The sequence below is a fragment of the Bactrocera oleae genome, chromosome 6 (genome assembly GCF_042242935.1).
Source record: "Bactrocera oleae isolate idBacOlea1 chromosome 6, idBacOlea1, whole genome shotgun sequence".
NCBI lineage: Eukaryota > Metazoa > Arthropoda > Insecta > Diptera > Tephritidae > Bactrocera > Bactrocera oleae.
Window position 1 is genome coordinate 41,623,960 of NC_091540.1, and position 23,302 is coordinate 41,647,261.

General features: G+C 32.5%; 1 protein-coding gene across 1 annotated transcript in view; it reads left to right on the plus strand.

Moving 5' to 3' along the window:
- The window catches only part of LOC106626003 (serine-rich adhesin for platelets-like), a 168,750-nt gene that overhangs the window by 27,029 nt on the left and 118,419 nt on the right, over window positions 1-23,302 (plus strand). The window contains 4 exon segments of the mRNA XM_070111967.1: window positions 8,002-9,184; window positions 9,187-9,377; window positions 9,569-9,647; window positions 11,442-11,584. Coding sequence (XP_069968068.1) covers window positions 8,002-9,184; window positions 9,187-9,377; window positions 9,569-9,647; window positions 11,442-11,584 — 1,596 coding nt within the window.

Sequence of the window (23,302 nt, forward strand, 5' to 3'; positions counted from 1 at the left end):
AGCAGTTACAAAACACCTTGGTTCACCTTAGGATATTTTCCATTTCCGCTGCAGGAATCATATAGTTGTACATTTTTTATCTCATATTGGCATTTCCTTCAATTTAATATCAACCTAATTTAAAGATTTAAATATGTAAAATAAAATATGAATTGCCTATAAAGGAAGTACAAATTACAAGCAATGCACAAAAAATAAAAGGAAGAGAATAATTACTATATCTTACACATATTTATATATTTGTTCTCTTCAACACAATTTTTCTTATTACTGAACAAAAAAAGTTGCCCTCTACGGGTGGTCAAAGGCGGCAGACCATGTAATATATTTGTAAGGGTGGTTCTTAATGGGTTTCGCGGCTTCAAAAAACAAAAAAAAAATTTATTGTGTTATTTTATTCTATAACATCTCTAGAATATTGTCCCAAATTCTCATGTTGATATCAGTAATAGTTTTGAAGCTACAGCTTTGAAAAATTGCGTGCCCGAGGTCAGCTATATTGTCACTTAAAACTTTAATAGCGTTTTTCTCGAAACTGTGTTTTCAAAGTCGGTTGTCAAGATTTCTCGCGGACTACTCAACCGATCTTGATGAAATTTTATACAGGTGTTTGAGATACAATTTGCTCGTTCTTGGACGAAGGATTTTTTTTTCAATTATAACTATTTTAAAAAAAAAGAAATGTCGAGCAAATTTTAACAAAATTTTAATTTTTTTGGAAAAAGGTCTGCCAAAATTCTAATTTAAACTTGTTCTTTTTTCCTTAGATCAAATACGAGTCTTAACTAAAACACATATATTGGTTTTTCATTTAAAATGATTCTGTCAGGAGTTATGCTGACAACGCGGTCGCACCTTTTTTTCGAGGGGTCACCGGAAATGACGTTACAATGGCGGAGTTTTAATTTTTTTTTTTTTTGAAAATCTCAGATTATTATCATTCTTTAAATGAGTATCTTTAAGACAGAAAAAATTTGAATTAAATAAATAATATTTTATATAAAAAAAATTTCTGAATATAGGTAATTTTTTACCCGACGAAACCCCTTAAGTATTCAGTTCATGTTTAAAGCAGATGCGTTAAACTTCTATGTCTGCGTCTACTACTATCGATATTTTTTTCGATTTTAATATAGTGAAGGAAATTTGAGTCTTTATAAAAAGTTCAACTTTGACCTTAACCATCTCCAATCGGCAGCAAAATGTATATGCAATTTCTTCATCTTTAGTATGGGATTGAAAATATAGACTCATTTGACGTTCAAAGCCACCGTTGTCCTTTTCTGTTGGTAATTGACTCTTAATTGAATAGCTCTCGATTTTGGGTTCACGTTTTAACAAAATAATTTTCCCCAATAAAAAATTACTTAAGCGAGCTCATATTAACTTAAATATACACTGTGACCAGAAAGTTTCCGGAAATTGTCATTTAAAGTGCCCGCGCTCAATATTTTTCAGCACTTTTTTTGTTTATTTGGTAGCACTGTCCTTAATTACTATGCCAATATAAACTATATGAAATCAGCCGACCTCAGTAGTGTTTTGCGATTTTAACAATGAAACAAAACATTGAACAAGGATTTTGCATAAAATTTCGTGTGCGGAATCGTTGCGAAAGATATAAAAGGCTTATGATAATTTATTCTATCGACAACCGAAGTCTACGGCTGGTATAAAGCCTTTAAGGATGGTCGTGAAACCGTCGAGGACATACCTCGTTCCTGTCGTCCCTCGACGTCTACCACTGACCATAACATCAAAAAAGTGAAGGAAACCGTGCTCGAAAAATGTCATGTGAATGTTAGAGAGATAATAAGTAAGCTAAACATCGGCCATGGAGCAGCTCGTTTGATTTTGAGCAATAATTAGGAATTGTGAACGATTTTAAGACCAAAAACTCATTCAATACCATCGATCAGCCACCGTATTCACCGGATTTGGCCCCATGCGACTATTTTTGTCTCCACAACCTAATGTACCGCTCCGTGGAGCCCGTTTCGACTCGATTGAGGCCGTAAAAGAAAATTCGCAGAGGGAACTGAAGGTGATACCGGACCGCGCCTACAAGGCATGATGTTTCGATGATTGGAAAAAGAGGTGGCACATATCATATTTTGAAGGCGACCAAATAAATATTGATGAAGATTAAAAATATTTCGTTTTATTTACAATTTCTGGAAACTTTCTAGTCACAAGATATACCGATTTCAATATAGTCTTACTAGTCCGTAACTAGTCCAATTCCACGCAAGGTATTTCTCCGCCGGTGTTTTCATTTAGTTAATTTGTATGAATTTGTGTGCATTTATAGCGCCAAATTTCCAGTTACATGTACATGCAACCTGATATGAATGTATGTACACATATATTAATATAAATATATTTAAATAAATATGCGTGTCTTTGAGTAGGATTAAAATTGGATTAAGTAAGTTTCCTTTAAAACATTTCATGCTGTCTCAGCTCTTCATAAAAAACTTTTTTTTTATTTGTGTTCAGGTGGCGTGTGATGTGTTTATAAAGCTTGCGTGTCCTGTGTTAAATAAATAACCTAAAAACAAAAAGGAAAAATGTAAACACGAACAGAAATTTGGTCAACCAAAATGAAATGGATACTTAAATAGGCGGAAGACATCAAAAGTTGCGCAAGCATTTATTATTGTTGTTGTTGTTTTTAGTGATTGTTGATTGTCCCAAGATAAGAGGTGCGTTGCAAAATGCTTTGGCGTTCAGTTAATTGCATGCGCATGTGTCATAATTTGTGAAATGATGGCACTGCCTCGCTGGTCAACCTCGCCACCGGTGTTGTCGATGCACATAATTAACCGCATGTAGCACATATGTAAACGTATATTTATATATAGGTAAACGATTATATTTATAATACAATAAATAATTCCTCAAAACTCGAAGGGGTCTGTGCGTTGTGATTCTATGTGCTTAGCTAGGTTCAAACTTGTCCTTTTGAGTGCATTATTAAGCTGAATTTGAGTTGCCGCAAATTATATGCTGACATTACTTTAACATAAATTTCATATTTATATTATTATCTGTGATCATTATTTGTCAACTTCTGACTGTGCCACAAAAAACAAAAGCAATCGAAATCAGTGTGCTCACAAATTTTCATGCAAAAACCAAAACTAACTTAATTTATAATGCAACTGTTATTAATTGTTCCCCTTATTTGTTTTGTACTTCAATTGACATAAAAGCTTTCCGGCCGTTGCTTGTAAGCTTTTGAAAATGCGCATGCTCTCTGTTGAGCGCCCTCTGTGATGATTTTTACAATTAAGTATTTGGTAGCTAACTTATAGAAATATTTGCGCTTATCTTATTATACCTTGAACAAGGTTTATTAAGTTTGTAAAATCGTCGAAGACGATATAAAATATATATAAATGATCAGTGTGACGAGGTGAGCCCATTTAAACATGTCCATCTGTCTGTATGTATTTACGAAAACTACTTGTAGCTCCTAAGTTCCTAAGTTTATGAGACATCGATATAGCATTTCGTATACAAATATTAAATGTAAATGTATTATCGGACGCTCTTTGCCAACGCTGTAAAGAGTAGGTCGAGGTTGAGTCACATTGTTGCTTTCTTCTCTATTGCCCGGCTTTTGCCAGAATGAGATTAAAGTATAATGGACACAACATTGAAGATCTTAGAGAAGTGGCTGAGATTGATATTAATCGACTTAATAAATTTGTGGTAAGCTCAAATGCGGACAAACATTTGTCCAAGTGAGATCCATAGATTTTGGATGAACCCTACGGCCTAACCTAAGATATAAGAAATGCAGCCGAAGCTAAAGTTTTTTCTTATTTTTAGAATGAATACCCTCCGTAAAAAGAAGATGTAATTTAGCATATTTATAAAAATCCATAATTAGAAATCTCAAATCTATGAGTTTATGCAGTTTTTAAAAATGACTGAACATTCTAATGAGAACTAAAAAGTAAAAAGACATTTAAAAGAACATTATAAGGACTATGTAAACAAGAAATTTATTTACTGACGATGTTATTTAAGATATCGTATTGTTGATTCGTCTAAAATTATAATAATATCTATTCTATTATTTTCTAATTTACATCAATATAAGAGTTTTTCAAATTAGTTGTAGTAGACCAATTATATATGTTTACCATATATTATACTAACATTATTTTGTGTGCAAACCCACCCATGAAATGCAAATAAAATAATGCTGCCTAAAGTTATGATTACGCCTAGCAAGTGTCTTTCAATAACCGTGTGAGGAGTACAAGCCAATATTTATTTCCAAACAAAAAGTGTTAAAAACTCCTAAAAGTAGACATGATCCAATTTAACTTTAGAGACGAGAAGTTCATTAAATAACTATGAGAGAGATAAAACGGGAGAAAGTGTGAGTTGCTTTTACCATAACTGAAACCATAGGAGTTGTAACAGCATTTTTTGTACTCAAAATGGCCTTTTTTTACATAGATCATAAATTAAGCTTTTTTAAGTTCGAAATTGAAAGAAAACCTACACTACTTTAATAAAATAAATATGAGAGTCACTTCAAATAACTGCTGTCATGTAGGGAATATGCCTGGCAAAAAAAATAAAATTCGAAAAACACTAATTTGAAGCTTTTTGCGCTTAATTAAAAGCCTATGCTCGCAAACAAATTGTACTCGCACTAGCGTTACCAAGGAAATTCGAACAAACAGCCAAACTCATATTTTACATACGACACAATGGCTCGATGGTCGGCCGGTTCACTGGCCCACCCGATTAGCTTGCCGCCTGACCACCCATTTGCTAGCGCCAGCGCCACTTACAACAATTTAGCGCCACTTTAGTTTCCGCGAGACGTCAACCGACAACAGGGGCTGGGCGCTACCAGCCAAAAGGGTGAGTAATTTCTACTGCCGACAGCGTCACTCCCAAAATGCGCTACCACCAGTGTTTGCCACTAAGACGAAACTAACCTTATACGAACCAGAGGCGCGACAGTAAACAAAACGCAACCGACGCGAAGATACGCGAATTTTGCGTGAAGCGGAAAACCGTGGAAGTGACATAAGAAAACGAAAGTAAAAATTTTAGTGTAAATGTGCATGAAATTTAAAAAATGAAATTTTATGCAAATAGAAATGGAGAACCAGTGAAAACTATGCAAAGTAAATTTGGCAAGTAAACATGTTTTGAAAAGTGCTGTGATTTTCGAAAATATTGAAAATAACAAATTAAGTTCCATTGCCCATTAAAGTGAGCTGTCTGCTATTGTGTAGTTCGGCATGCATTTTCTGCGAAAAAAGGTGAGGCGCCTAGACAGCTGCTGTGTGTGTATGGCAGCGTCTGGCTGAAAGGGCTATGCATATGCACAGTTATAAGCGAACACATAAAAAGTGTTGTGGTTGTATATGTACTTTAACTGTTAAAAGTGTGAAGGAAAAAATGTTAGACATTATGAATTTTTTTTGTTGAAATAAGTGTATTTTGGTAAAATCCAATAATCTGAACATTAAGCTCTTTAATTTGAAATCATATGTAAATTTATATATGTATTTTATAGTTTCTCGCAAATATTATTTGGCAACGTTTCTGCTTTGAAAGCTAAAATCAACGTACTCACTTTGTCTCTTCAACTACAATCACCCTTGCAAGTAACTTTAAGTCAAGTCAACCAACCACAGTTCTGAGTAAAATATTTTTTTTGTTCTTTTTGAAATTGAATGCTACACTTGACCTATGTCAACTTGAGTTTCGGCTGCATGCCAAAATATTCTGCACTTTCCAATACAAAACGAGTACTACAGTACAATATTTCTTGTAAGAACTCTCGCCAAGAAACAAAAAGCCAAAAAAAACACTAGAAGGAATAAAAAAAACGCTATGAAAATTCAAAATGATTTGCATTTTTCAAAGATATTCCGCAGTTTGCATTCAGCACTAACACGCAATCTATTTGAAATTTTGTTGCAATAAAAAATTATATTTCCTAGACTTCACTCTGTTAACTAAGCACTCCCCACTTGCTCGCTTTTTGAAATTCCCTCCACCTGCTCGCATGCCTTACACTGTCTGTTGTGGCATATAATAAACTTACTTATGTGCATATTTCTAAGTTCTTGCCACACCATGCCTGTTCTTTTTTCTGCCCCCAATTCACCAAGCCCTTTTTATGCGATCGATGTTTGTCCTCATTTGCTCGGACCCACACAGCTACAAACACGCATAATTGCTGTAGTTCTGATTTCCACACACACATCCATACATACCTTGCTTAATCAGATATTGATAATAAGTCATGACATTGTTGACTTAACTGTAAATAGCAAAATGTTTAAATTTACATTTATTCGCCGCACGCTAGCCTGTGAAAAGCAACACACAAACTGGAGAAAAGCATGTCAGGGAAATAGAAAAATTAAAAGGTGACTTATGGGCAAATTGCCATCCTTTGCTGTGCCATCTATTGCTGGTTAGATCTAGCAAGTAGCTAGATGAATGAGGGCGAGAGTGACGTTGGGATTTCTCCTTTTATTCACAAAAAAAGCACGGTTTGAGTCGTAGAATGGTAGAGTAAATAAAGTACTATATATGAATCTGCTAAAGTACTATATAAGAGTATTTTAAAGAACATATATAAATTTTCAATATTATCTCAAACTGGTCATTAGTTATCAAAATTGATAGTTTTTTGATCATTATTTGTTTTCGCCCTCGTCATGAACCAATAGCTCTAAATAGTTTCTCTGTCAGCACGGAAAAATAGTATTGCACACTATATCTAACACTAATTGATATAACTCCAGCCTCATCAACAAATTTTGCCTCTCCGATCAGATAAATTCTTATATTTTATTATTTTATTTCCTTTCTAACGTTTTTTCGTTCCATATTTGTACGGCTTTTATTCTTAAACTTCTCTTATGTTTAGAACTAACATTATTAGAGGCAAGAGAAAAGGAAAGTTTGTAATCCTGAAGATCTGCGGGCGTATGAGTAACATACACTTGGCAATGTACACAGTGAGTTATTGTACAAAATATCAAAAAATAAAATAAAAATGTCTTACACCTTATCAAATTGTTTGGATGGGACTTAAACTAAGTAAGTAAGTCCTTAAGTAAGTCGTATTTGAAACGAAAAACGGACAATTTTTAGAGAACCGAGTATTTGTGGATTAGATATTTAACTAGATGTTATTTCCAGTCTGACGCTATTTTCGGGGGGTCCCTGTAAAAAATTCGATACTAATTCATTTAAACAAAGGCAATATAAATTTTTGAAGCAAAGACGAAAGTTTATATTTGAGGGTTTGTAGTGGTTATTTTTCTCATGATATACAAGTATATGACACGAGGTATATATTTCTTTAATAGAGCATTCCAGTTTGACAGGAAGGTGACTTTAGAATTCATAAAGAGGCGCACAGTAGCATTATGAAGACCGGTATATTTGGTCATAGTATTGCCCTTATGGTATCAATATTAACGTTCTATGGATTAGAAAGAGACAGTTTTTAATAGAGACCGGGCGATTTCGTGATTCAAAGTATATATTTTTTCATACAAATACTACTACTTATACTTTAGGTGTTTTCAAGGTCTGAATTCTCATTGATCTTTGATCCTGTGAAATATTGTGAATACTATTTTGCTTTTCCCTTGGGCTCTCTGCGTCGACACTTTTTAGAGTAGAATAAAGTCGAACCGTGTGTGAATCAAGTTCTGAGTACTTTTGGGATCCAAACTGCCGAACTTATTTTAAAAACGGATTTGTCGATATTTTTATCATCAGAATGCAAATTTTTATTGAATTTCTTCATCACTTAAATAATTGTGAATGAATTTGTGTTTGCCTAGCAACAGTATGAACAAGAAAACTTTGATATAATTGCTGATATACAACAACAACAATATCAACAACCAATTATAAACAGATGTACACAATATATAATCACACTCACCTTTTACTAAGTCTTCCTTTGTATCTTTTCTCTTTTTGACGCCTCAGGCGAGTCCACAGCCCAGCAACAACAACGCCAACAGCACAAGCAACAATGAAAATAACGGTCAAAGTGGCAATATAAGTGGCAATAGTACAAGTAGGCCACCTGAGGGTGAACAGCATAGTGTTGCAATATTAACAACAACAACAACAAACAGCACAAATAATTGCAAACACAATTGCAACAACGTCAACGCCGAAGAACACTTGGCGGAGGTGCTGGTTATGCCGGTGAATGACACAAAAGCGATTACAGCAACAACAACAGCAGCAGTTATAGAAAGACCAACTGTGGCGGAGGCCACTAAGAGCCGCGCCAACACAACTGATGAGAGCCATGAAGCCGGCATAAACAGCTGGAACTGTGGCAATGCGGCAAATGCGGCAACAACTGCAAGCGAGGCCAACACAATGGTCGGGGTACGAGGTACGGCTGCCACTGCACCAATTGCGCAAGAGGAAGACGACGCCGAGGAGGTTTGGTATTCCGGGGAGGAGGATGGTGACCCCGATGTGGAGTTGGCAGAAAAACGGGAAAGTTGCTGCTGTTTGGTCAATGACAACGAACAGTGTTGCCAAGTCGATATCGATTTGAATATTAATTCAGTTACAACAACAACAGTGGCGACAACAGAGAAACCAATGCAGCGCAGCAAATCGCGCGTGCGTACATACTTGAAGCGGTGCAAGGATCGGCTGACGGGTCAGCATCAACAGGCGGTCGCAAATACAACGAATTCTACAGCAGCAACAACAACAACCGTCAGCAAAACGTATGTGCAAGATGAAAAGTGCCAAGAATCGATTGGCGTTGTGGTGTCGAGTACAGCGCGCAGCCCAAGCACCCAGCAATTCTCCGCTCTCGAAGAAAAAAAGGATGAAGAAAAGGAGGCAGAGGGGGCGTATGAGGAAGTTGAGAATAAGGCGTGTACCACTACATTAATTGCCACAACCGACCAACAGGGCGGCGCAGTAGCGCACACGCTATTTTCACCAATTGCGATGGTCGTGGAGGAAGAGCGCACGGCGGGAGAGGAGGCGTCGTTGGGGCTAGACGAAGAAGCGCACTTAACAAGCGAACAATCGGTGTTGGCTTACGATGATATTGACTTTAGTTCGCCGTCACCGTCAGTGTTGACGGACAGCGGTCGTTCAAATGTCAGTGCTGACCAACAACAACAACAACATCCGACACATGCCAACAACAGATACAAAGTGACAGCCTGCAAACTGGCAAGCTAAAGTACTCAACCGTTGCCGCTGATGGCGGTAGAAGAAAATTGCTACAACAACAAACACAGCAACAACAGTCGCTCATGAGTATCAGCAGCAGCTGTCCGCCACTTGTCAAGGAGGAACAATTGGCTTGCGCTATACATATGGTAAGTAATACCATCATTTACCTGGCCCAACTGACCGTCCATTGCACTTACGAACCTTTTGTTGCACTTCCAACACTTTTCTAAAAAATAAATTATATAAATCTTCCACACAATTGTCTGTTCATTACCACAAGTCTGCTTTTCTTAATAATTTTTGTTTGCTTTCTCTCCGTTATCCGCTGTTGTTGTAGGACTCGGGCACCGCTGCGCTGATTGACAAACACCTCGCCGCCATTTATCCTGTCTATAAGGCGTGTACACGCTCGATTCAGAGAACTTAAAACCAGAGAACTTAAAACAATGAGAAGGTGCAAATTGAATTTTGTATGATGCTCGATTGGTTGGCTGAAAATTTGAGATCAAGGAGTTCACCACTTTATGTACAGTTTTGCTGTTATTTAACAGAAATGAGAATTTTTAACAACGTTCTCTGACAAAATACGTATCTACCAATATAAAGAGAAAAATGAAATGAAATGAATGAGAAAACAAGAAATACAAATGCCACTTCACATATGCATGATTATTTTTTGCGACATAAACGATTTTTATGATGAAAAATTGATAAATTATTATTATTTTGCACAAATGCTACATTGATAAAATGCGAAAGATTATGCAAAAAATGATATTTTACTATTTTCATAATTTTCTAATTTCAATTTTTACAGAATTAATAATTTATGTATGTACATCAATATGTTATATTATATAATATAATAATATATTATCAATTATCAATAAATACATGTGAGCGCACTGCTCTATATGTAAGTATGTATGTACAAATATGCATATGACCGCGCAAAATAAGTAATGCATACACAAATCTACATACATTTAAGCGTACAAATGTAAGTACGTCAGCCAATAAGAAAAATACAAACATTGTTGTACAAAAACAACAATTGTCTCAAATAGCATCAGCACCAGAAATCAATAGGGCAGTCAAATTGACAAATCCTAAATTTGTAGTAAATCACACACCAACAACATTTTCATTCATGAACGCTGGCGCACAAGCAATAAGCTAAGTCGTTTCATTCATAAAAGCAAACGCCTTACACATCTCCCCGAGCATGCGTTTGCCTACAAGCGTCTTTTCGCGACGATGGCAAAAGCTAAAAATCATAAATTGAACAAATTTCTGATATTCCCTCTAGAAGAGAAAAGTGACAACCCTGCAAACACAGAAATCAATGACAAAAGTGGCAACAAAGCTTTTGTCGATTTAAAATATTTCACAATTCTAAAATATTTTTCCGTGGCTCGCAAAAATCTTCGTCAATATGTATGCATGCTCATATAAATACATACATACCTACAATGATTTGTTGGCAAAGCTGTTAGAGCGGCAAGGGAAGCGATGACAATCGGCGAGCGTTCGGTTAGTTTTCGGCACTTCTCGGATTTTCTACCAACAACACAATGTTGTGACGCTTTGTCGTCGCGTCAGTCCTTCGACAGATAGACTCTTTGACATAAAAGCAAAAAATGTGTCAACGGAGATTGAATTGAGTGTACATATATACATACAAATACATACAAATGTGCAAACGACATAAGATATGTATGTCATAATATATGAAAGTACATATTTACGTACATAATTACTTTTACACATGCATTTGAAAAGAAAAATTGAAGCATGAATGTGAAATGCCGACGGCAAAACACAATTCTGTACTTTTGTGACTCCATAATTGTGTCAAGTAAATGAATGATTTTAAGAAATATATTATATCAAAATATTTTTAAATTATTATTAATAACTCACAATAAAGTAAAAATGAATTAACATAAAATAATTTAAAAAATAATAAATAATAGTTCAATAAAAGGGAATATATTTCAAATGGCATATCAATATGCCCAGTTTTGCTCACATATTATATTCTCTTCAATATTCGTCGGTTGGTTATGTTAAGAGAGCGTATGTGTACAGATTCACCGCTGTTATAAAAGCGAAAAATGTTATTTGTTTCTCGTGCATCTGTGGTGAACTCCTTGATAAATTCCTACAAATTGTTCGCTGTCGAACCTGCACCTTCTCATTGTTTTAAGTTCTCTGCTCGATTCTAATTCGGCAAGCACGCGATTTACTCGTCTGTTCCTATCTCGGCTGCTTGCAGTCGTTCGAAATGGAATTCCTATGCAAATTTGCCGAAATTGCTGCTGAGCTGCGGCAACGGCATGCCGTCGGTGTGGTGAGTAATCTACTCGATATGTGTTTGGGGATTTTTGACTTAAGTGCAACACTAAAGTTAAATAATTGACATAACAGCTGTTGTGATTGGGTAATCTTGCCAAAATAGACAGTAATTGGTATGTGTAGGAATCTTATAGACAGTAATGTACTCGAAAAGTTGTATATTAAATTGATATTGTATAATTTGGTTTTCAGCACGAAGGTTTTAGAAATTAGTGAACATTAAGTTAGAGTAAAAGCTCGAGTCATTATAAAAATTGTGATAACGCTAGTTAAACCAAAGAGAAGTAAGAAAATTTTGTAGAACATATATAAATGAGAAAAACTATATTAATAAAGTAAGGAAGTACTTAATTCGAGCGAGACCAAAAGTGAAAGCTTTTAAGAATTTTTTTATGAAAATATTCTCTAAAATGCATTAATGCGATAATAATGTTATCAATTAAGGGTTTAGGTGCTGTCAGAGTCACGAAAAAACTAGAATTTTTAATAATTTTTCCAATAAATAATTTTATTTTATAAAAGTGAAAACGAAGCTTCATAAATTAGGTTTCGACCTGACTTAACAGAAATTTGGTAAAAAAAAAATTAAAAATTAATAACTCTTTGTGTTGATCCGGTTCCAGCCGCAGCTGCTGGTGGTTACCATCAGTAATCGTTGGCGACTCATCTAAAACCAATCGGATGGCAAAACTTAGTTTTATAAATAGATAATTTAGTGTCCTGGTCAAAACTGGCGGCCTCAGGAAAATCGTTCTCAGAATTTCGGATAAAAACCTCCAGTTCGTAACAACTAAACTAAAACCAATTGAGATAGATACAGCGTTTTATAAATCGTATACATACATATCAATCATACTTAAATTTTTTTATTATAAAATGCATTTCATCGAAGAATTTGACCCAAATCGTAAATAAAATTACAAAATTTTTGAATTAATTTCTAAATTTTTTATGTAAATACATTTGTATATACATAGTATAAATATGGTATATATAGGTTTTTCTTTTCATTCATAAATTCTCTCAATCTTCGCCAATCAATTTGCACGCTTTAATGCTAAATGATATTATTAACAATCATTAACAAGTAGACAACTACGGTAACTCGAAACGAATGCTACACATATAACTATATACTATAAATACACTCATATACACACAACTTCTACCGAAGTTAACGCGCCATGCCCATAATTATTTGACCGCACCATTCATTAATTCCGACTACTCAGTCTGTTAACTACAACAACAACAATGCTGCATGGCAAGCAACTGGTCGAAAAAATGAAAACAAATGTTATGCCTAACAGCAACCGTTAACAGTGAGCAAATATTGAGCGCAAGTCGCTCAACGGAAACGCTCTGAATTCATGTGAGAGCTGTACTCGGCTGTGTAAGTACATATGTATATGTGGCTGCAGCTTGGAATGTAAATAAACAAAAGTGAAGCAGGGTTGCCGTAGCGATGAAATTAGGATTATACTATTGTTATTATTTTATTATTTGTTCAAAAGACACATACACCTTTTACATATAAATATACCTTCTCTCTGAAAGAAGATAAATACCATGTCTGAGCAGAGAACTTAAAACAATGAGAAGGTGCAAATTGAATTTTGTATGATGCTCGATTGGTTGGCTGAAAATTTGAGATCAAGGAGTTCACCACTTTCTGTATAGTTTTGCTGTTATTTAACAGAAATTAGAATTTTTAACAACGTTCTCTGACAAAATACGTATCTACCAATATAAAGAGAAAAATGAAATGAAATGAATGAGAAAACAAGAAATACAAATGCCATTTCACATATGCATGATTATTTTTTGCCATATAAACGATTTTTATGATGAAAATTTGATAAATTATTATTTTTTTGCACAAATGCTACATTGATAAAATGTGAAAGATTATGCAAAAAATGATATTTTACTATTTTCATAATTTTCTAATTTCAATTTTTACAGAATTAATAATTTATGTATGTACATCAATATGTTATATTATATAATATAATAATATATTATCAATTATCAATAAATACATGTGAGCGCACTGCTCTATACGTAAGTTATATGTACAAATATGCATATGACCGCCCAAAATAAGTAATGCATACACAAATCTACATACATTTAAGCCTACAAATGTAAGTACGTCAGCCAATAGGCAAAATACAAACATTGTTGTACAAAAACAACAATTGTCTCAAATAGCATCAGCACCAGAAATCAATATGGCACACCAACAACATTTTCATTCATGAACGCTGGCGCACAAGCAATAAGCTAAGTCGTTTCATTCATAAAAGCAAACGCCTTACACATCTCCCCGAGCATGCGTTTGCCTACAAGCGTCTTTTCGCGACGATGGCAAAAGCTAAAAATCATAAATTGAACAAATTTCTGATATTCCCTCTAGAAGAGAAAAGTGACAACCCTGCAAACACAGAAATCAATGACAAAAGTGGCAACAAAGCTTTTGTCGATTTAAAATATTTCACAATTCTAAAATATTTTTCCGTGGCTCGCAAAAATCTTCGTCAATATGTATGCATGCTCATATAAATACATACATACCTACAATGATTTGTGGGCAAAGCTGTTAGAGCGGCAAGGGAAGCGATGACAATCGGCGAGCGTTCGGTTAGTTTTCGGCACTTCTCGGATTTTCTACCAACAACACAATGTTGTGACGCTTTGTCGTCGCGTCAGTCCTTCGACAGATAGACTCTTTGACATAAAAGCAAAAAATGTGTCAACGGAGATTTCACATGAAGAATTGAGTGTACATATATACATACAAATACATACAAATGTGCAAACGACATAAGATATGTATGTCATAATATATGAAAGTACATATTTACGTACATAATTACTTTTACACATGCATTTGAAAAGAAAAATTGAAGCATGAATGTGAAATGCCGACGGCAAAACACAATTCTGTACTTTTGTGACTCCATAATTGTGTCAAGTAAATGAATGATTTTAAGAAATATATTATATCAAAATATTTTTAAATTATTATTAATAACTCACAATAAAGTAAAAATGAATTAACATAAAATAATTTAAAAAATAATAAATAATAGTTCAATAAAAGGGAATATATTTCAAATGGCATATCAATATGCCCAGTTTTGCTCACATATTATATTCTCTTCAATATTCGTCGGTTGGTTATGTTAAGAGAGCGTATGTGTACAGATTCACCGCTGTTATAAAAGCGAAAAATGTTATTTGTTTTTCGTGCATCTGTGGTGAACTCCTTGATAAATTCCTACAAATTGTTCGCTGTCGAACCTGCACCTTCTCATTGTTTTAAGTCAGAGAACTTAAAACAATGAGAAGGTGCAAATTGAATTTTGTATGATGCTCGATTGGTTGGCTGAAAATTTGAGATCAAGGAGTTCACCACTTTATGTACAGTTTTGCTGTTATTTAACAGAAATGAGAATTTTTAACAACGTTCTCTGACAAAATACGTATCTACCAATATAAAGAGAAAAATGAAATGAAATGAATGAGAAAACAAGAAATACAAATGCCATTTCACATATGCATGATTATTTTTTGCCATATAAACGATTTTTATGATGAAAATTTGATAAATTATTATTTTTTTGCACAAATGCTACATTGATAAAATGTGAAAGATTATGCAAAAAATAATATTTTACTATTTTCATAATTTTCTAATTTCAATTTTTACAGAATTAATAATTTATGTATGTACATCAATATGTTATATTATATAATATAATAATATATTATCAATTATCAATAAATACATGTGAGCGCACTGCTCTATATGTAAGTATGTATGTACAAATATGCATATGACCGCGCAAAATAAGTAATGCATACACAAATCTACATACATTTAAGCGTACAAATGTAAGTACGTCAGCCAATAAGAAAAATACAAACATTGTTGTACAAAAACAACAATTGTCTCAAATAGCATCAGCACCAGAAATCAATAGGGCAGTCAAATTGACAAATCCTAAATTTGTAGTAAATCACACACCAACAACATTTTCATTCATGAACGCTGGCGCACAAGCAATAAGCTAAGTCGTTTCATTCATAAAAGCAAACGCCTTACACATCTCCCCGAGCATGCGTTTGCCTACAAGCGTCTTTTCGCGACGATGGCAAAAGCTAAAAATCATAAATTGAACAAATTTCTGATATTCCCTCTAGAAGAGAAAAGTGACAACCCTGCAAACACAGAAATCAATGACAAAAGTGGCAACAAAGCTTTTGTCGATTTAAAATATTTCACAATTCTAAAATATTTTTCCGTGGCTCGCAAAAATCTTCGTCAATATGTATGCATGCTCATATAAATACATACATACCTACAATGATTTGTTGGCAAAGCTGTTAGAGCGGCAAGGGAAGCGATGACAATCGGCGAGCGTTCGGTTAGTTTTCGGCACTTCTCGGATTTTCTACCAACAACACAATGTTGTGACGCTTTGTCGTCGCGTCAGTCCTTCGACAGATAGACTCTTTGACATAAAAGCAAAAAATGTGTCAACGGAGATTTCACATGAAGAATTGAGTGTACATATATACATACAAATACATACAAATGTGCAAACGACATAAGATATGTATGTCATAATATATGAAAGTACATATTTACGTACATAATTACTTTTACACATGCATTTGAAAAGAAAAATTGAAGCATGAATGTGAAATGCCGACGGCAAAACACAATTCTGTACTTTTGTGACTCCATAATTGTGTCAAGTAAATGTATGATTTTAAGAAATATATTATATCAAAATATTTTTAAATTATTATTAATAACTCACAATAAAGTAAAAATGAATTAACATAAAATAATTTAAAAAATAATAAAATAGTTCAATAAAAGGGAATATATTTCAAATGGCATATCAATATGCCCAGTTTTGCTCACATATTATATTCTCTTCAATATTCGTCGGTTGGTTATGTTAAGAGAGCGTATGTGTACAGATTCACCGCTGTTATAAAAGCGAAAAATGTTATTTGTTTTTCGTGCATCTGTGGTGAACTCCTTGATAAATTCCTACAAATTTTTCGCTGTCGAACCTGCACCTTCTCATTGTTTTAAGTTCTCTGGCTGTAGCTGCCGCTGCTGCTGCTGCTATTAGTGTTGCTGCTGCTGTCGCTTTTGGGCTGTAGTTGGTTGCTGCAGTTTATGTCACTCGGTGTTGTGGCAATCGAATTCCAACTAGCGACGGTCGTGGACGCGTTTATCGGACGATTTGGAAACATTTTAAGTTTTCTCGTCTCGTCGAGTAGTGCGAGTGACTTGTAATGAATGCTGCTGCAGCAAAGCAAAGCATCAGACGTGCATACATACAAACATATCTGTAACTTAGAGTGCCTCAAATATTATTTTGCTAGATATGTGAATTAAAGTGCCTTTACGCAAACATACAGACACTTGTATGAATAAAACTTAATGTTTTGTTAGTGCAACAGTGCAGGAAAAATTTTTTATACTGAAAAATGTAAATTTCTATTGCACATTGAAACAGTTGGTTCGGAAGAAGTGTTTTAAATAGTTTACATATAAACATATTTTTTATGAAAATTCTACTAAGAGTGTTTTTTGGCTTTGCGCATGTGAAATCTGCATTACGCTGTACGACATTTTAATACAAGTTTCTATAAACATTATAAAATTTTTTTGGCGAAACATAGTATATTTTTCAAAAACTTTTTTTTAGATTAAAAAGTGTTGAAAAAAGTGTTGGTGCTTTAAAAAATTAAGTGTATATAAACTGATGCGTCTTTCGTGCATTTAAGTAGCTCGGAAAATAAAGACGAAAGTTATTGGAAACTATGCACGTTTAAATCTATTAAGTGGAAAATTATATATTTTGATAAAATTTTTACAAATAAAGATATTTTATGGACTGTGCGTATATATTTGGAAACAAAAACTTTTTCAGCGAATATTACGTAAATTGTTGATGTTTCAAATTTAAAGCAAATATTTAAAAAAAATTAAATAAATAACGAGAAAGACAATTAAAGCGGACGCAAATACGAAAATTTTTATAAAAAAAATATTTCACGACTCTTTTGAATAAGTGTTATACTTGTTGTGAAAATAGTATTACTTTGTTTGAAGATAAAGTAAAATATAGAGAGCGTTACTGGGTACTATATTGCTGTGCAGTTTTATGTGAATATGTTGAACTTGGTGAAATTTCAATTACTTTGCTGATATTTGCTGACAGCAAGCAGTGATATTCCAAAAAGGTAAACCAATTATTTAAGGCGTTCAGTTTATATACAGAGTTTTTATTGTAATAAAGTTAACAGTTTTTTCAAAAATAAAAAAAGCAAAAAAATCCAAAATTAACTAAAAAATGGATAATATATTCTTAACTAAACAAAATAATAGATAATTTAGTTACTTTGAGTGATAGTGAGTAAAAGTAAGAGAAAGTAACAGTAAATTAAAAATTAAAGGCAATTAAATGAAATCAAAACTAAAATTGTATTATATTAAACTAAATAAAATAAACTAAATGAATTTAAACAAAAAAAAAAAATCATGATAGCAATAAAACTTGATAAAATCCAAAACAAATTAAAATAATTCAAGATTAATTGAAAAAAAAACAATTTTAAATATAATTGAATAAATTACATGGAATTAAAATACTGTGAAATTAATAAAAGAAAATAAGATGGAGTAAATTGAAATAAATTAAAAAATTTTAATTAATTTAATAATATTTATAATTTATATTGATATTAATTATTTTAAAATAAAGTTATAGAAAAATAATTATAATGAAGATATTCAAAGATAAAATTTAAAATATTTATTATAATAAAACAAACTAATATAAAATAAAAATATCAAACTAAATAGAAAAAATTTAAAAATATAACGAATTAAATTATTATAGAAAATAAATAAATAAATAACAATAAAAATGTTAAAAAAAAAACATAAATATGTATAATAAAAGTAAAATGTCAAAAACTAAGTTTGTACAAAAGAATATAAAATCAAATAAAAATCTTTTATCTTAAAATAAAATAAAACAAAATGAGATTCACTTTATTAAAAGATAAGTTAAAAAGAAAAAACAAAATAATTTAGAAATGCTCTTAAGTAAAAAAATATGTATAAACAAAAGAAATGCAGTGAAAATAAAAAATAAATAAAACAAAGCGAAAATCAACTAATTAATTTGAAAAAGGATTTTAAGAGTTATTGTACAACAAATAATATGGTCTGAAGAGACAAACCAAAAAAAATTATAATTTTCCCAAAAGCATCAGTACAAGTAAAGTTATGTTGCGAAATAAAAAGTTTAAACAAAACATATTAATAAAACATAACTTATTTAAAATAATTTAAATAAAATATCAACTAAATAAAAATATAAGTTAAAGCTAACGAGAATAGCAAATACAGTATTGATGTATGAGTAAATTCTTCAAGTATATTCTAAAAAACAAGAACTATAATCTTTAAAATCTAAAATTTTCTAAAATTTTGTTGAAAACTTAAGTAAAAAAATATAATGGAAAAAAATAATTTGGCCTTTATTATGAAACTCAAACAAATGGTCAAGCCTAGACCTATGATGAACAGATTATTTGTGTAATGAATAATAAAATTTTGCTGTAGCTTTGTCTATTTTGAACTTTGGCAGCTTTCTCGTTTCATAAATGCGTGCTTCCACTCCTAAAGGGTGTGAAGTTTCGAAAGAACAATTTTTTTTGGCTTTTGCATACAATATTTTAATAGTTTATATCTTTAAAAATAGCATATTAAAATTTCATATGAATATATTGAATATTTTTTGAGTTACAGTCTTCTAAAGTGTAGCCGCTCAGTTCAAATATTTTTCTAGTTCAGTTTACCTTTAACTGCGTTTTTCTCAAAACTATATTTTTTTTAATTGGCTGCAGTTGTAACTGGAAGAGGAATCATCCGGTCGCTTTGATTTTATGCTGTTTGTTTATGTTTTTCTGTACAATGACTTACCTGTTTTTTGATTGTATGAACAATGTAATTTTGCCGGGCCAAAAATTATATAATTGTTAAGCAACGTGCAAGGGTTCTTTTTATAGCTATTTCGACTTGTTTTTTTAACGTAGGACATTGCAATACCTCATCAACCGTATTTGTTTGTTTCGAAACGTGGTGAAGACCCCAATCAGTGCTGCGGTTTAAGTAATGTCATTAGTAACTTGGGAAATGAGAAATTTTTTTAAAAATAATTCTTCTTACGTACATAAACAACTTTCATTTATTATCCATAAATATATCTTCAAAATTTAAAAACATTTCAGTACTTTTCTTTCAAAATGGCTCCAGAAATATACTTTTTTTAGCATAATCACACAAGTTTTGTACTCTGATATATTAATATTGAATAAATGTTTTTAAAAATTTATACTGCAAAAATGCATGCAATTATATTTTGAACCGTGCTTAAATAAGAATTGTAAATGTATTTCTTAAGTATTTTTAAATTTTAAAAATATAAACGAAGAACTAAAGCAGCAATCGACCTACCCTAATACTTTACTGTACGTATTTTATTTATATTGCAATTGTTATTACTTCACACTTGCCAATTCTTAAATCGGTATTTTTCGAAAAATATATAATAAAGAGGCATACTTACCTAAATAAGTTTAAATTGCAAGTATGAGCGTTTGTATGTATGTGTGCTTGTTGCAAAATTGGTTCTTTTCACCAGAAAACTTTTCTTTTTTCTCACTTTGTAACTACTTCTTTGCACGCCTTTCGCTTTGCTTTTATTCAACCACACACACACACACACAAGCGCACATCTGGAGAAGTTTAATGACCTATTAAATGTCTATAACAATCGAATCGAATTTCCAGTGAATGTGATCAATCAAACGATAGTTAGACTGCGAGTCTGCATGCACAAACACAATTACAGTTTAATATATTATATGTATACAAGTACATACGAAGTAACTACTCACACAATACACCTGAAGAAAATGTCTTGGAAATGGATAAAGAAATGTAGTCAATTGCATTTTGTCATGTAAGTTCGGTCACAAGTGTGTCACAAAGGTTAAACATATTTTATTTAAAGCTCTTTATTATAAATGTAATCAATCAAATATAGTAGCCGAAGATATTCCGCGAATTAACAAAGAAAAATTATAGTAATAAGCTTAAATACATGTGATTAGGGAAGTGAGTTAAAATGTGCTCATTTTAACCGTAAAAGTTGTAAAATTTTTGGAAAATTTCGAAAAATATTTTCTACATTATAAATATAAAGTAATAACTTGTTGCAAGTTTTTTGTAGTGTCTTTTTTCAATAATATTCAACGTTGTCATATTGTTAATAGAAAACATTTTAAGGACTTAAATGTGGGAAATTAACTTTTATGTGAGAAAAAAGTAGTAACTTTACAAATTATTGCGGAAATATATTTCATTTCATAAAGATTTGGAATTGGTTGTATTAAACCGACTTCGTTAGTGTTTCGTGTTATAGTAGAAGCTGAAAATATTAAACATTGCTGTTATTTCTTTAAAATTGCATAAATTGCTACTTTTTTTGTATTTTGTATTTTTGCGCTTAAGCAAGATAATTGCTTGGGCAGGAATTAAAATTAAAAACACTATAAATCATCTTCGAAGTTTCCTTAACACCTATATTATACCTTAGCTTCACCGGATATTTCTAAATAGCTGTATTTTGTTTGAATATTTTCCAAAAAGTTCTTTGATTGAGAACCTTTTCCAAAAAGTTGTTGGATATTGTCGAAATGATCACACTGAGAAATACTTGCTAGATTAATAAATATAGAAAAAATTGCACATAGATTAAAAATTAAGATTTTAAAATATTTTCATTATATTTTGAATATTTTGACTATTTGTTTCTGATAATGTATATCATCTCTTAATATCACTTTTCATAAGTTAAAAGAAGAAGGAAAAAACGATACAGACTAGCAATTTTTGTTATAACTTGGCTATATCTGATAGAAGAAGCTTAAAACTGTATATATGTAAATTAGAGTGTGTCAAAAAAATAATAATTTTTATTTTAATTGATACTCTGAAAAATAGGTACCTCTAGATACCTCTACGAAAATCTATCCAAATATGAGCTCTTACTTGTAACGGGGTCCTTTGTTAGGTAGAAAAATTCAAAGCTCGCTTTCAGCTGCTTGAAAAATTAGAAGAGACCATTTTGTTGATAATTTTGTTGTAAATTTCCTACAAAACTATGAGTTTTGTAATTTAAAATGTTTTTTTTTCATTGAGTTATAAAATTGATAAGAAACAAATTTGCCTTAAAAGCATCAAACTTTAACCATTTATATCTTTTAAACAGTTAGGTTTACGAAAAAATCGGTAAAAATCATTTTGTAGAGCGTTCAACTTACTACAATATCTATGAAACGAGATATTATTCTAAGTTGTTGGAAGCGAGATATTAATATTTCTATCTTCCCGTTACAATATACCTTATACTTGAAAAGATTTTTGTAGAAGTGTCTAAAAATATTTTATAATTTTTAAATAATTTTTCAGAGTACCAGGCGAAAAAAATAAATCAGTGTTTTGACACACCCTAATTAATATATGTATATCCTATACTTTAATTTTTTGAGAAGTGTAAACAGCACCTGGAATATTCTAAAAGCCTTTCTTTATTTGCAAATGCTCTTAAGTCACTGGCCATGTTTTGACCTCAAAGGCAGCATCCAAAATTCACAGATCTTTATGTGCGTGAGTGTGTGTATAATCTACTGCGAATGACAGCAGCTTCCCCATTAACCGCTAAGCAGCAGCAGCATAGTGAAAAGCAGCATCCATTATAGAGCCTCCAAAAATAACAAAAACAATAATAAATCGAATACCGAATAACAGAAAAAAAGGAAAAAAACTGTTAACGGCTTGCTGCACACTTGTCACGCTGTTGCATTGACTTCAATGGTTTTCTCCATTGTGCTTTTTCGATTGCTTTTATTGTTTCTTTTATTTTGATGGTCACCGCCGCCGCCACGCCAAGCAGCCACTGCTAAGCGCCAATCAAGCAATATTTAGATTGTATCTAATGAATTCATTTGCCGCAGCTCGCGAGTGACACAAGTGTTGGCAGCACTTGAGCGGCTTGTAGTGAGCGTTTGACTTGAGCGAAGTATTTTTTTTCGATTTTTTCCAACAAATAATTTTCGCTTTGGGGTTTTATTTTTCTTAGTTGACGCGAATTTTCGTTGTGGGCGCTTGCGTGCGCGGTTCATCCACCCGCAGGTATGTGTACTACACATGTTTGTGTGTGTGTGACAACGCAACCTAATGCTGCTTGTTGTTTTCGAAATTTTGTCGCCTGACTTGGCTTGTGGCCAACCAGCATGCAAACACTATTCATTTGTTTGTTTGCTTATTTGCTGCTTCTACTGTCCGTCTGTCCGTCCAGCCGCTCGCTGGCCGCTGTGCTGGCTGCTTGACTGTCAAATCGGCCGTGACTTAATGAACTATTAACAATGTTGGCAATTTGTTTAAACAATAAAATTGTTTTTTTTTGTTTTTGTTGTTAGTTTGTTTTTGAATTTGTACTCACTGTATTGCTATGTTTAAATTAGATTTGCTTACTTTGTGTGCACGTAGTTGCTATTGTAGTCGCCAGCCAGCCAGCCTGCAAGCTGCATGCCGCTAGGCAAT